This window comes from Lithobates pipiens, unplaced genomic scaffold, assembly GCF_037356315.1.
Source record: "Lithobates pipiens isolate NorthernLeopardFrog02 unplaced genomic scaffold, aLitPip1_a1.2 Scaffold_18, whole genome shotgun sequence".
In the NCBI taxonomy this organism is placed as follows: domain Eukaryota; kingdom Metazoa; phylum Chordata; class Amphibia; order Anura; family Ranidae; genus Lithobates; species Lithobates pipiens.
Window position 1 is genome coordinate 480,383,481 of NW_027507758.1, and position 14,899 is coordinate 480,398,379.

Here is a 14,899-nt window from a genome sequence, read left to right on the forward strand (position 1 = left end):
CCCCTCTGTTTTCATCAGGGCCTGCTACACTAACTGTCAGAACTACAAGGCTCAGCTTTCCCTATGTTCAAATCAGGTCCTGCCACACTACAATGGGGGGGACTACAAGGCACAGCATTCCTCCTCTCCTGACAAGGGCCTACTACTCTGCAACTGGGGGGGGGGGGGCTACTAGGCCCAGCATTCCTTTTCTGTTTTTACTGGGCCTACTACACTGCAACTGGGGGACTACAGGTCCCAGCATCACCTCTGTCCTAACCAAGGCCTTCTACACTGCAACTGGAGGGACTACAAGGCCCAGCATTCCACTTCTGTCCTTAATAGGGCCCAATACACTACAACTGGAGGGACTACAGGTCCCAGTAATCCTCCTCTCGGAATCAGGCCCTACTACATTGCAGCTGCAGGGATTACAAGGTTTAGCTTTTCCATCTGTGTTCTAAACAGGACTGCTAATGCTATACTACAACTGGGGAGACCACAAAGCCCAGCATTTCTTCTCAGTTCTGACCAAGGCCTAACACACTGCAACTGTGGGGACTACAAGGTCCTGCATTCTCTCTGTCCTAACCAGGGCCTGCTGCACCACAGTTGACGATTTACAGCCTTGAACGATTCTGATTGCTTAAAATTTTTGATAAAAACCATGGGCAGTAATCGTGATCCATCGAAGAATCTAATCGTTGACTGGATAATTGTAATCGAATCATGACATCAATGAAGATGCGCACCTCTAGAATGCAGATCCTCAAAAAATCATACATGCTCACACCATGTATGACCCGGCAAGAAAAAACACATTATGGTGAATAGATGAGTATGTGAATTTTAGTTTTTAGTCCTAATGGTCAACTAAAAAGTTTGCTCAGACACTGGAGAAGATTACTTAGGATGTACCTCAGACTCCTGGTCGACTCTGAACCATTATTTTTCCACAATACCATGATTTTGTATACAGAGAGAAATAGAATAACCACCTTACAGCTGCCATTTCAATTCTTATATCACTTACAGGTATGCTATTCGTGAAAGCAACAGTGTAGTGAAGATCTTCAAAAACTTCAAAGAGAAGAAAAGTTTTAAGCCTGATTTCGGCGCAGAAGGTTGGTGTCTTCTGAAATGGCATGGATCTTTCATTTATCTAGCACTTTTTTTTATTTTATTTTTTTTAAATCTAACCTTTTTTATCTATGTTACTTATCCTATCCTGAAAGAACTCTGATAGTACCAAAGCTTGTCTTCCACTTTCTGTCTCCTATACATTACTATTGGGCTAGTGAAGCAACCTATCATAGTGGACAGTTGGATGTGTGCGATCATAAACTTGAGCTTGATTTTGAATGTGAGATACAGAGATATGAGTTACTGATCAGAATTTCTAAATGTCATAAATATTTTATTTTTACACAAGATGCATGCATTTTCAGTTGCATTCTATGATTGCTGGTTACCTGTTATAATTTGTCAACTAAACAAGACCAAATATATTGCACACTCTTCCAGGTATCTATGGCGGCTTTCTTCTTGGTGTCCGCTCTGTTAACGGTTTGGCTTTCTACGACTGGGAGAATACAGAACTTATTCGTAGGATAGAAATCCAACCCAAACATGTGAGTTCACAAAATGCTAAGCAGAAATACAGTGCCTTAAAATTATTCACACCCCTTGAAATTTTGTCATGTTACAACCAAATATTTAAATGTATTTTATTGGGATTTTATGTGCCAACACAAAGTGGCACATACCATATTTATCGGAGTATAACACACCCCAAGTTTAGGAGCATTTTAAGGAAAAAAGTTTTAGGAGGGAAGTTTAAGGGAAAAAAAAATTAAATTTAAATGCCCGTCAATGCAGCCTTATCAGTGTGCATCTGCAGCCTTGTCCATCATTGCAGAATGATCAGTGTCATTTGCAGCTTGCCAGTGTCATTTCAAGCTCGCCCAGCGCCGTTTGCAGCCTTCCATGTTTAAATATCCCGCCGCCGAGACAGACCGAGCAAGCGCCGCCGAAAAATACCGAGCAGCGCCGAAAAAGACCGAGCCGTCTGCTCGGCTCCGCTCGTAGTCCCACCTCCCTGCTGTTTCTGGAGCGAGCGCTGCCGAAAAAGACAGAGCCGACTCTACTGTGTACTGGGCGGGACTGCAAGCCGAGCCGAGTACACAGTAGAGTCGGCTCGGTCTTTTTCGGCAGCGCTCGCAGAAACAGCAGGGAGGCGGGACTACGAGTGGAGCCGAGCAGACGGCTCTGTCTTTTTTGGCGCCGCTCAGTGTTTTTTTTCGGCGGCGGTCGGTCTTTTTGCCTCACAGACAGTGGGGATCAGCGTATAACACGCACCCACGACTTTCCCACGATTTTAAGGGGGGAAAAGTGCATGTTATACGCCGATAAATATGGTAATTGTAAAGTGGAAGGAAAATGATTAAATAGTTTTCAATTTTTTTTTTACAAATAACTATCGGAAAAGTGTGACATGCATTTGTGCATGTCACACTGATACACTGATACCCCTAACTAAAATCTAGTGGAACCAATTGCTTCATAAGTCACCTAATTTAGTAAATAGAGTTCACTTGTGTGTGTAATTTAATCTCAGTACAAATACAGCTGTTCTCTGAAGCTCTCAGAGGTTTGTTAGAGAACCTTAGTGAACAAACGGCATCATGAAGGCCAAGGAACACACCAGACGGGTTAGTGATAAAGTTGTGGGCAAGTTTAAAGCAGGGTTGGGTTATAAAAAAAAATATCCCAAGCTTTGAACATCTCTCGGAGCACTGTTCAATCCATAATCCAAAAATGGAAAGAGTATGGCACAAATGCAAACCTACCAAGACATGACCGTCCACCTAAACTGACGGGATGGGCAAGGAAAGCATTAAAAGCATTAATCAGAGAAGCACCCAAGAAGCCCATAGTAACTCTGGGGGAGCTGCAGAGATCCACAGCTCAGGTGGGAGAATCTTTCAACAGGACAACTATTAGTCGTGCACTCCACAAATCTGACCTTTATTGGAAGAGTGGCAAGAAGAAAGACATTGTTTAAAGAAAGCCATAAGAAGTCCCGTTTGCAAGAAGCATTGTGGGGGACAAAGCAAACGTGAGGAAGAAGGTGTTCTGGTCAGATGTGATCAAAATTTAACTTTTTGGCCCAAAGGCAAAACCCAGTGTGTGGCGGGAAACTAACACTGCACATCACCCTGAACACACATTCCCCCACCGTGAAACATGGCGGTGGCAGCATCACGTTGTGGGGATGTTTTTCTTCAGCAGGGACAGGGAAGATGGTCAGAGTTGATGGGAAGATGGATGCAGCCAAATACAGGGCAATTTTTCTGCAAAAGACTTGAGACTGGGGCGGAGGTTCACCTTCCAGCAGGACAATGACCCTAAACATACAGCCAGAGCTACAATGGAATGGCTTAGATCAAAGCATATTCATGTGTTCGAATGGCCCAGTCAAAGTCCAGACCTAAATCCAATTGAAAATCTGTGGGAAGACTTGAAAACTGCTGTTCACAGACAATGAAATCTGACAGAGCTTTATGTTTTTGGTTGTAACATGACAAAATGTGGAAAATTTCAAGGCAGTATGAATGCTTTTTTCAAGGGACTGTATTCTTTGCATTTAAAGACATAATATATTAGTGTTCTAAAAGTTCAGCACAAATGATTCTAGGGCAATTTGTACATTGTAGTCAAAGTAAAACAACCATTTTGCATTGTTAACCACTTGCCAACCAGCGCACGCCGATATACTTCCTAACTTTGAGGATGGATACCGTTATTATGGCAGCAGCTAGCCTCGTATTCGGCGGTCGCCTACAAGATAAAGGTGGTCTCTGCAGCAGATTAGCCGCAAGATCATTTTTATCGGCGAACGGGAGAGGAGCCAATGGCTCCTAAGGGGCCATTTTATTTATTTATTTTTTTAAATCATTTTTTGAAATGACAAATTGTTTGAAATGACAAAATGCATACATGAGTAGTGCCTGCATATGAAACCGGTGTTCAAACCACACATGTGAGGTGTCGCTGCGATCAGTAGTGCAAGAGCAATAATTCTAGCCCTAGACCTCCTCTGTAACTCAAAACATGCAACCTGCAGAATTTTTTAAGCATTGTGTATAGAGATTTTTAAGGGTAATGCCCTGTACACACGGTCGGACTTTCAGACGGAAAATGAGCAATCAGACTGTGTTGTCGGATATTCCGATCGTGTGTTGGCTCCATCTGACTTTTTCCGTCAGAATTCCTGACACACAAAGTTTGAGATCTTGTTCAAAAATTTTCGACAGCAAAATCCAATCGTTTAAATTCTGATCGTGTGTAGACAATTCTGACGCACAAAGTGGCGCGCATGCTCAGAATAAATTACAAGACGAAAGCTATTGGCTACTGGCCTCTTTATAGTCCCGTCGTACGCGTTGTACGTCACCTCGTTCTGAACGATCGCATTTTCCGACAACTTTGTGCGACCGTGTGTATGCAAGACAAGTTTGGGCCAAAATCCGACGGATTTTGTCGCCGGAATGTCCGACTCTGTGTACAGGGCATAAAAGTTTGTCACCATTTCACGAGTGGGTGCAATTTTGAAGCGTGACATGTTGGGTATCAATTTACTCGGCGTAACATTATCTTTCACAATATATGAAAAATTGGGCTAACTTTGCAGTCTTATTTTTTAATCCCTTGCTGTCCGACTCACGCTGATATACATCAACAGAAGGGCATGTACAGGCATATTAACATACCTGTACATTGCTCTTTAAGGCGCAGCATTGTGGGTGCCCGAGCTCCGTGAGTGATTGCGGGTCATTGAATCCGCGGGGATAACCGCGATCATCTCACGGAGAGGAAGAATGGGGAAATGCTGATGTAAACAAGAATTTCTCCATTCTTCGTAGTGCCAGGAAACTGATCACAGCTCCCTGTGATCGGGAGCGGTGATCAGTGTCGTGTTACGTGTAGCCCCCCCACAGTTAGAATATCACTCGCCTAGTGGTTAACTCCATCACTGCAGTCACATTTACACTGTAATCAGTGCATTTTTAATCGCACTGATCGCTGTATAAATGTGAATATTCCCAAAATAGCACAAGTGTCTGATCTGTCCGCCATAATGTCGCAGTCATGATAGAAATCGCATATCGCCGCCAGTACTAGTAAAAAAAAATACAAATTCCATACAACTATTCCCTATTTTGTAGATTCTATAACTTTTGCGCAAACCAATCAATAAACGCTTATTGCATTCCCCCCCCCATAATTGATGCTCTTTTTTTGTTTATAGCGCAAAAAATTAAACCCCCAGAGGTGATCAAATACCACCAAAAGAAAGCTCTATTTGTGGGGGGAAAAAGGACATCAATTTTGTTTGGGAGCTGCGTCGCATGACCACGCAATTGTCAGTTAAAGTAAAGCAGTGCCAAATCGCAAAAAGCGCTCTGGTCTTTGGCCAGCCAAATGGTCCAGAGCTGAAGTAGTTAATTCAAAACTGTATTTTTTCCCAAAAAAAAGTGCGCTTGTAAAACCGCTGCGCAAATATGGTGTGGCAGAAAGTATTGCAACGTCCGCCGTTTTATTCTCTATGGTATTAGGGGAAAAAAATTATAATGTTTGGGCGTTCTAAGTAATTTTCTAGCAAAAAAAGCTGTTTTTAACTTGTAAACAACAAATCTCAGAGGCTCGGACCTTAAGTGGTTAAAAGTCAAACGGTTGTGTTTATAAAGCAGTAAATGTGGCTTTCACCAAACATTTACTGGTGGTAAATCAATCATTTTAATTTAAAACACATTTACCCAGAGTTAGTATCAGATTCACTGCTTTATAAGGTTCCCATAAGGTACTACATACACTGTGCTATTTATATGTTGCAGATTTTCTGGTCCGATTCTGGAGAGCTGGTCTGCATTGCCACAGAGGAATCATTCTTCATTCTCAAATACTTGTCTGAAAAAGTGGCTGCAGCACAGGAGACGCATGAAGGAGTTTCTGAGGATGGAATAGAGGAGGCTTTTGAAGTAAGTACAACATAATGATGTATGTGCCATCCTTTAGCCAGAGTATTCCACGAGGGGAATAAAGTATTTGACCCCCTGCTGATTTTGTACGTTTGCTCACTGACAAATGATCAATCTATAATTTTAATGGTAGGTTTATTTTAACAGTGAAAGATAGAAGAACAAAAATATTTAGAAAAACCCATTTCGAAATAGTTATAAAATAAAAAGTATTTGACCCCTTTGCAAAAACATGACTTAGTACTTGGTGGCAAAACCCTTGTTGGCAATCTGAGGTCAGATGTTTCTTGCAGTTGGCCACCAGGTTTTCACACCTCTCAGGAGGGATTTTGTCCTACTCCTCTTTGCAGATCCTCTCCAAGTCATTAATGTTTCAAGGCTGACGTTTGGTAACTTGAACCTTCAGCTCCCTCCACATATTTTCTATGGGATTATGGTCTGGAGACTGGCTAGGCCACCCCAGGACCTTTTAATGTGCTTCTTGAGCCACTCCTTTGTTGCCTTGGCCGTATGTTTTGGGTCATTGTCATGCTGGAATACCCATCTATGACCCATTTTCAATACCCTGGCTGAGGGAAAGAAGTTCTCGCCCATTTGACGGTCCATGGCCTCATCCTTTGTCCCTTTTGATGCGGTGAAGTTGTCCTGCCCCCTTAGCAGAAAAACACCCCCAAAGCATAGCGTTTCCAGCTCCATGTTTGACAGTGGGGATGGTGTTCTTGGGGTCATAGGCAGCCTTCCCCCTCCTCCAAACACGGCGAGTTGAGTTAATGACAAAGAGCTTGATTTTGGTCTCATCTGACTAAAACACTTTCTCCCAGGTCTCATCTGAATCATTCAGATGTTTATTAGCAAACTTCAGACGGGCCTGTACATGTGCTTACTTGAGCAGGGGGACCTTGCGGGCGCTGCAGGATTTCAGTCCTTCATGGTGTAGTGTGTTACCAGTTGTTTTCTTTTTGACTATGGTCCCAGCTGTCTTGAGATCCATTGAAAAGATTCTTCTGTGTCGTTGTGGGCCGATTCCTCACTGTTCTCATGATCATTGAAACTCCATGAGGTGAGCTCTTGCATGGAGCCCCAGACCGAGGGAGTTTGCGAATAATCACACCAACTGCTGACACCCTCTCACCAATCTGCTTGGAGATGGTCTTGTTGCCCATTCCAGTCTTGTGTAGGTCTACAATCTTGTCCCTGGCATCCTTGGACAGCTCGTTGGTCTTGGTCATGGGGGAAGAGATTGAAATCTGATTTCTGTGGACAGGTGTCTTTTATACAGGTAGTAAGCTGAGATTAGGAGCACTCCCTTCGAGAGTTCTCCTAATCTCAGCTCGTTACCTGTATAGAAGACACCTGCGAGCCTGAAATATTGCTGATTGATAGAGGATCAAATACTTATTTTACTCGTTAAAATGCAAAGCAGTTTCTAACTTTTTTTTTTTTTATGTGTTTTTCTGGATATTTTTGTTCTTGTGATTATTTCTTTGTCAGTGGGCAAATGTACAAAATCAGCAGGGGATCAAATACTTTCTTCCCTATATGTAGATATCTATGCTGACAGTTGTGCTCTGCATTGTCGTCTAAGTGGATAATCTACAGTAATAAAGGAAAAGTTTTTAATCTATTGTATAGATAACACTGTTTTCCTGTGTTTGTTTTTTTTGTGTGTGCTAAATGCATGAATCTATAACTTTCCTACCAGGTTTTGGGTGAAATTCAGGAAATAGTAAAGACTGGCCTGTGGGTTGGAGACTGTTTTATCTACACCAGCACAGTGAACAGACTCAACTACTATGTAGGAGGAGAAATTGTTACCATTGCACACTTGGACAGGTAAGTGACTTCAATCTTGGCATACACACACTTGTTACCATTCAGCTGTATAAATGAATAGGATAAAGAAAAGACAATCAGTCCTTGTGCATGATGCCCTAACTTACAGCAGCAAGAGTCTTTTCTTGTGATAGTCTGCTGTTGCTTAAATTCGTCTTTCATAGCTGGAAAAGCATTTTATGGAAAAGCTGCAAAAGCTAATTTGGCTGTACTTCTCCTGGGGGTCACAGGAGTGCAGTTCGCTTTACTCTCCTGTGACCCGTTTTCAGCAGACAGTATGCTGAAGCCCTCTGTTGGCTGATGTCACAGAATCGGTCCAGGCTCAAGCAAAATCAGAACAATGAATCACAAACAAGATTTCTCAGCATAGTTACTGAACAGCCTGCAAAATAACCGAATTGGCCCTTCTAACAGTTTAAACAAATCTTTAGGCTCGGTTCACACTGCAGTGGTGCGGAAGCCCTGCAAAACCACTGCAGGTTCCACATCGCATGTTTACCCGCAGCAGTTCACACTGCCCTATGCAAACTGTTGGGAGTGTCAATTAAAAGTTAATGACACCCCCAAATCTGTTTGCATATGACAGTGCGATCTGCAAATTCGTACTGGAATTGGATCGCATGGGTGTGAACACCCACGCAATCCGATTCTGCTGCGGACCAAAAAAAGGCTCCTGTGCAAATTTGGTCTAAATGCGATGCAAAGTCAGCCATACTATCTGTATGACTAACTTCGCATCACACGGACGTCGCATGTGATTTGCACTGCAGTGCGAACCACATGCGATCTCACACCACACAGCAGTGTGAACCGGCCCTCAGGCCTAAAAAAATGTAGAAACTGCTATGGCAGCGAAAGGATGAAAGTCAGTCTTCATTCCCACTGTGACCTGTGTTTAACTTTTCAAACTGGAGCGATTGATACTTTAAAAGCTTTAACAAACCTTGCTTATAGCTCTGAAAATGCTCTGTAAAAGCTTGATGTTCACACTGCTCTTATACAAGCTAAAGATTGTGTGAGCTAGGTCTTAAGGGCTTAATTCGTTTTGTGGTGTATTAAAAACGCATGGTTGTGCTGCATTTTTTACTATTGCTGGTATAATGTCTGTGCAGTTTTGTGATGGAAACATTAAAGAGTAGTAGAAGTGTGCTTTACCCCTCATGTACAACTTGTCTTCCTTTAGGACCATGTATTTGCTGGGTTACATTCCCAAAGATAATCGTTTGTACCTGGGAGACAAAGAGCTGAACATTGTCAGCTATTCTCTGCTGGTGTCAGTTCTGGAGTATCAGACAGCTGTGATGAGAAGAGATTTCAACATGGCTGACAAAGTCATTCCAACCATCCCCAAAGAACAGAGGACACGTGTTGCCCATTTCCTGGAAAAGCAGGTAAATGAATGGATTCCTATATTGTATAGTTTCTTTAAAATTTGCCTTGTGGCTTCAATCATTCTAACTGTATTCCCTCTGCAGGGCTTCAAACAACAAGCCTTGGCTGTGTCCACAGACTCAGAGCATCGCTTTGAGCTGGCACTGCAGCTAGGAGAACTAAAGATCGCATATCAGCTGGCAGTAGAAGCAGAGGTAATGTCTAGCCTTGTTCTATTTTTCCTTCCTTTTCTTATTAAAGCTTTAGTGCACACTAAAAGTCTATGGTGAAATCTCTAACATCCTATAAGTAATAATATATTGAAATTCAAGGACTTTACTCTGTCAATGCAGAGAATGGGCTACCTCTGTGTTAAAGCGGTTGTATACCCTTTTATTTTTACCTACAAGTAACCCTATAATAAGGCTTACCTGTAGGTAAAATTTAATATCTCCTGAACCTGTACGGTTTAGAAGATATTCACTTTGCATGCAGCCACTGATGTCAGCAGTGCATGCACTGTGAAGGCCTGGCAGACACTGCTGGACCTTGCCAGGAAGACTCACGCACGTGAGTGACATAATCGCTGCTTCAGCCACTCACAACACCGGAGCTGCGAACTTGGAAGAAACGCCAAGGGCAAAATGTCAGCTCCCTCGGCGTGGACTGGGATCAGATGCCGGCACTTCATTCTGAGGTGTGTATTTCATAATGAGCTAGTATGCGCTGCATACTAGCTCATTATGCCTTTTTTCTTAAAGGTTTTTTTTTTTTTTTTCTGTGTGGGTGTACAACCGCTTTAAGGTACCTACAGACATTAAACCATAGGTTGGCCATCCATGCACACTCCAGTGCATGTGTAAGCACTTATACTGCTGCTGTATATAGTGACATTAGAGGAATTTATTCATGCAAAATGTTACATTTATTGATAGGTTTACATTGCATGTGTTTTTTTGGCTAATTTAATGAAATCTTTTCCCTCCCATTTATAGTCTGAACAGAAGTGGAAGCAGCTAGCCGAGTTGGCCATCAGCAAGTGCCAGTTTGGACTGGCTCAGGAGTGTCTACACAATGCTCAGGATTATGGAGGTCTCCTACTATTGGCAACATCTTCAGGAAATACTACCATGGTGAACAAGTTGGCTGAAGGGGCTGAAAGAGATGGAAAGAACAATGTAGCTTTCTTAAGCTACTTTTTACTAGGAAAGTAGGTGAAACACTTTTTATGTAAAACCCACATACTGTCTTCAGTCATATAATCTTGTGCATAATTTCAGCTTTTTTCCAAAGTGCATGCAAAACAAGCAGCCTGACCAGTCCCCATAAACTTCAATACATATTGTAATAATAGAAACGGTGTCTATACCATTTATGAATCATTTGCTTCCTTTGCAGGGTAGATGTTTGCTTGGAGCTTCTAATTTCCACTGGTCGTCTTCCTGAGGCTGCTTTCTTGGCACGTACTTACCTGCCAAGCCAAGTGTCCAGGTGAGTAGGAACATTTAGATGGTGTTTTTTTTTAATTTTTATTACTCATCAGCACTTGTTCTATTTAAAACAAAAAACTTAAAGCGATTTGTGATTTTTACCTACAGATAAGGCTTACCTGTAGTTAAAATGAATATATCCTAAATTTACACCATTTTAGGAGATATTCACCCTGCACACAACCGATGACATCAGCGTTGCATGCGCTCTGAAGGTCCGGCTCATCGTGCCGGAACTGAGGGTTCGCACGTGCATGCGCGGGAGTGATGTCATCGCGGCGCTGGCCACTCACAGCGCTGGAGCCTGCAGACTTGGAAAGAACGTGTCAGTCCCCCTTAGTGGTGATCAGGCACCGCTGCTGGGGCTTTGTCTAAAGTAAGTATTTCATAATGAGTTAGTATGTGGTGCATACTAGCTCATTATTATTCCTTTTTGTCTTACAGGTTTGTTTGTTTGTTTTTTAACAGGGTTTACAACCACTTTAAGGTTGTCAGCTGGATAAATATTTATATGTGCGCACTTTATTTAATGCCAAAGTAGTTTTGTTAAGCCAGTCACTACACACCTGGGTGGGAAGGTTTTTCAGTGTTGCATCCTCCCAGTGCTGTCTTTCTCCCTCAAACCAGTTCATTGGGAAATTGGCATTTTCACCAGAAGATGTAAAGGTAAACTAGAAAACATTGGAGTGGTCTTCCTGGGAAGGCAGTGCTTTGTCCATCAGCGCATGTCACTGGACTGGCTGAACAGAATTACAAATTCCTTGGCAAGTTAAACAATTTAAATATATATTAAGCTCTTAAAGTGGTTCTAAAGTCTGAACATTTTTTTATCTTACTGCATTCTTTGCAGTAAAGTAAAAAATGTTTAGGCATTAGTATAAACCTTACTTCGCCAGAAGCTGGAATATCTCTTTTGGACGGAGTTTAACATGACTTTTACATATTGTTGTTTTTAAGAACGAGTGATAAAGTTTGTGAAAAAACAGTAATGTCTAGCCCATAATAAGTATGGATAAAACTTCAATTTCTTTTTCTAGGGTGGTGAAACTATGGAAGGAAAGTCTGTCCAAGATCAATCAGAAGGCAGCTGACTCCTTGGCTGACCCTACTGAGTATGAGAATCTTTTCCCTGGTTTACGGGAAGCCTTCCAGGGGGAAGAGTTTCTAAAGCAGCAGAGCAGTGCCTTACGACCAGCAAGTGAATATCGCCATGTCACTGTGAGTACTTGTGTGAAAAGCTGATTAGCCTCTTTTTATACTTTTTTTGGAAAAGGCCAACTTTATTTTTGATAAAGCACAATTTACAGTACATTCGATTACATATGTATATAAAGGTATAGTTCACAAAACCTTTGGTGTGGTTCTCATTGTACATAGATCTCAATTCAGTTTTGTAGAGGTGTGATTAGCATATGCATAAATACTTTCTGTATCTCAGTGCAATTGAATTTCTGGGAAGGGTTCTAAAGTTCTGTACCTTTTAGGTAATAATAGTACTCTAATGAAGTTTTATGTTATCCACAATGTTTGGGGGTTTTCATTCACGTTTCCCCATCCTTCAACCATCTATCCCATGCTTTAGAATAATTTTGAGTGCATCCCCTATGAGCATATACCAGTTTTATAAGTGGTAATGTGTCATTAACATCCTTCTTCCATTGCTGTTTTTTATACCTTTTTACTAACCTAGAAGCCATCTTAATTTGGTACTTCAAGGCTGATTATAACTGAGATAAACTCAGACAAGTAGGCCATAGTAATGATGCATGTCTCTATTTCCAGTGACCAAATGGGGTTTCACATTAATGATATGACTCTGAAACTATGAAACTGAAACAGTTTTTTGTATCGGTTCAAAATATAATCCTGTGAGGGCTAGCACTTGTATTGCATTTAGTAATAAGGCTGTGTGAATGATCTGGTCACAATACAGATATTACCATCAATGGGTTTTCATTTAATGGATATTGTCTTCTGTCTTCTAGCCAAATGAAGAAAGAAATGTGTTGGCTGAAGCAAAGGGATTTGTACCTCCTGATGCAGCAAAGGTGAGTTCTGTGACTGGTGTAGCATGAGTGTCAGTAATTTATAGTGGTAATATTTATAACCTGCACCTCTTCAAGTGCCAGACTTGTCAGACTTGTGTCAAAAGTGCTTCATGTTGCTATGCGGCTGATAGCGGTTGTTATAGTCGAGGGAGCTCAGTGTTTTACAGGGACTGTTGTCTGATGTAGATAACATTCCTGTATCTGCAATAACAATGTCACTGTGCTCCCGTCCAGCAATGTGACATGTCAGGTGAAGAATGCAGTCTTGATGCAGTGTGACATGTCAGGTGAAGAATGCAGTCTTGGGGCAAGTGACTGGTGTCAATACTAACCAAAGCTAGAGGTTCCCAGTTCTTACATATATACCCCATTAGACATGTCTAAGAACTGTTTCTAAAAACTATTATTCTTATACGGGATTTGAGTGCCAACAGCTTGTGCATCTCTTTACAAGTTAAAGGGAGACGGTACAGTTACAGTACAATTCATTACAGGAGCGTTAGGAGGGCCCTGCTCTTGAGAGCCAAACTAAATAACGTAATTGTAACATACAGGAAATGGAACTTGTATTCATAGACCATGGGTTATATGCAGGCTACCTTCAGGTGATTGGACACTGGCAAAAGCTTTGCTAAAAACTCCCTGCATGCATTCTCACATAACCCCACCCACTCCATGGGACTCCAATAGTGACAAACTTATAGAGAAGCTTTCCTTCACTAATCTAACACTTATAACAAGATCCAGCCAACTGTTGCAGGGATTGCTAGCAATTTCTGTATGGTGTTTACACTAGCTTAAAAAACAGGCGTTTTAGAATCGTTTTTGAAGCAGCACGAATGCCTGTGAAAAATGATGTGCATTGCAGCGCCCAGTGTTGTTTACATGGTTGCGTTAGCATTGTGTGGCGTCAGAATTAAAAAATGTGTCACTTGCCATGCTTTGCCACATTTGAGATGCGGTTAGCAAGTGTTACTAGCTGAGATGATAAATCAAAAATCCTTATAACAAAAAAAACCAACACAGAGGGGATGTCTGGCAAGCATTTTTTTAACGCGGCTCAAACGCATCGAAGCCTGCACCGCTAACACTAAATGAACCCTATCAGTTACCCTCGATGTACATCTTGGGAACCATACCCGGACCCCGCAGCAGTGGGGAACAACCTATAATGTTTGCTTCAGGCACTGCATCCTATGTTTGGTTGTAGTTGCACACATGGTGCTATACAGGTTCAGGGCCATAGGCCATTCCTTGGCACTCAGACTCTGAAGACCCTTATCCCCCTCCGGCAACCAGCAGCAAGGCTAAGGTAACACAAAGCTTCCCGTCAGAGAACCCAGAGCAAAATTGAGGCTGCTAGCCAGAATGTGCAGAACTGACCACACACAAATCACTTAATCACTATGGTGCAAAGGTGGTGAAGACATTGCACTTGATTTAATCACTGTTGGTGGAAACGTGGATTGAAAATAGACTGCAATCATAAATGTATTGTTTTTTAATGGTAATAAGTTTTTAATAGTATTATTTTAACCCCTTCCCGCCGAGCGTACGCAGATCTGCGTACTCGGCTTCCGGGGGGTATACCGGGATGATGCCCGCACCTGCAGGCATCATCCCGGTGCCGTTTTGTTCAGCGGGCGATTGGCTTTCCAGCCATAACAACCGATGCGGCTAAAAGCCGCTCGGCTGTTATGCCGGAGGAGCGGGAGGGGACGTCCCCCCCTCCCGCCGCCTCTCGCCGCTGTTACCGGTGCTCCCGCTCGATCGGGAGCACCGATCAGTGGTCCGACGCCTCCGGCTGCTGCGGAGGAACTGGAACGAAGCCGTAATCGGCTTCGTTCCAGTCTCCTCATCGTAAACACGGAAGCGACGTCATGACGTCACTTCCCGTTTACTCGGCTGCCAATGGCGCCGGTTTTAAAAAAATATCCGGTATTCAGAATCGCCGTTTTCGGCGATCTGAATACATTGAAGTGTAAAGGAGGGGTGGGGGGTCTTTTAGACCCCCGATCCCTCCATAAAGAGTACCTGTCACCACCTATTACTGTCACAAGGGATGTTTACATTCCTTGTGACAGCAATAAAAGTGATCAAATTTTTATTTATTTTTTTCCCCAATCGTCTTTCAGGA

General features: G+C 42.4%; 1 protein-coding gene across 1 annotated transcript in view; it reads left to right on the forward strand.

Annotated features, from left to right (window-relative positions):
• COPB2 (coat protein complex I subunit beta 2) overlaps nt 1-14,899 on the forward strand; it is a 47,629-nt gene that overhangs the window by 19,154 nt on the left and 13,576 nt on the right. Inside the window, exons 11-20 of the mRNA XM_077488389.1 lie at nt 1,015-1,103; nt 1,504-1,610; nt 5,877-6,020; nt 7,723-7,853; nt 9,037-9,244; nt 9,329-9,439; nt 10,220-10,434; nt 10,623-10,715; nt 11,752-11,932; nt 12,700-12,762. Of these exons, the coding sequence (XP_077344515.1) occupies nt 1,015-1,103; nt 1,504-1,610; nt 5,877-6,020; nt 7,723-7,853; nt 9,037-9,244; nt 9,329-9,439; nt 10,220-10,434; nt 10,623-10,715; nt 11,752-11,932; nt 12,700-12,762 (1,342 nt within the window). The remainder of the gene's footprint in view (nt 1-1,014; nt 1,104-1,503; nt 1,611-5,876; nt 6,021-7,722; nt 7,854-9,036; nt 9,245-9,328; nt 9,440-10,219; nt 10,435-10,622; nt 10,716-11,751; nt 11,933-12,699; nt 12,763-14,899) is intronic.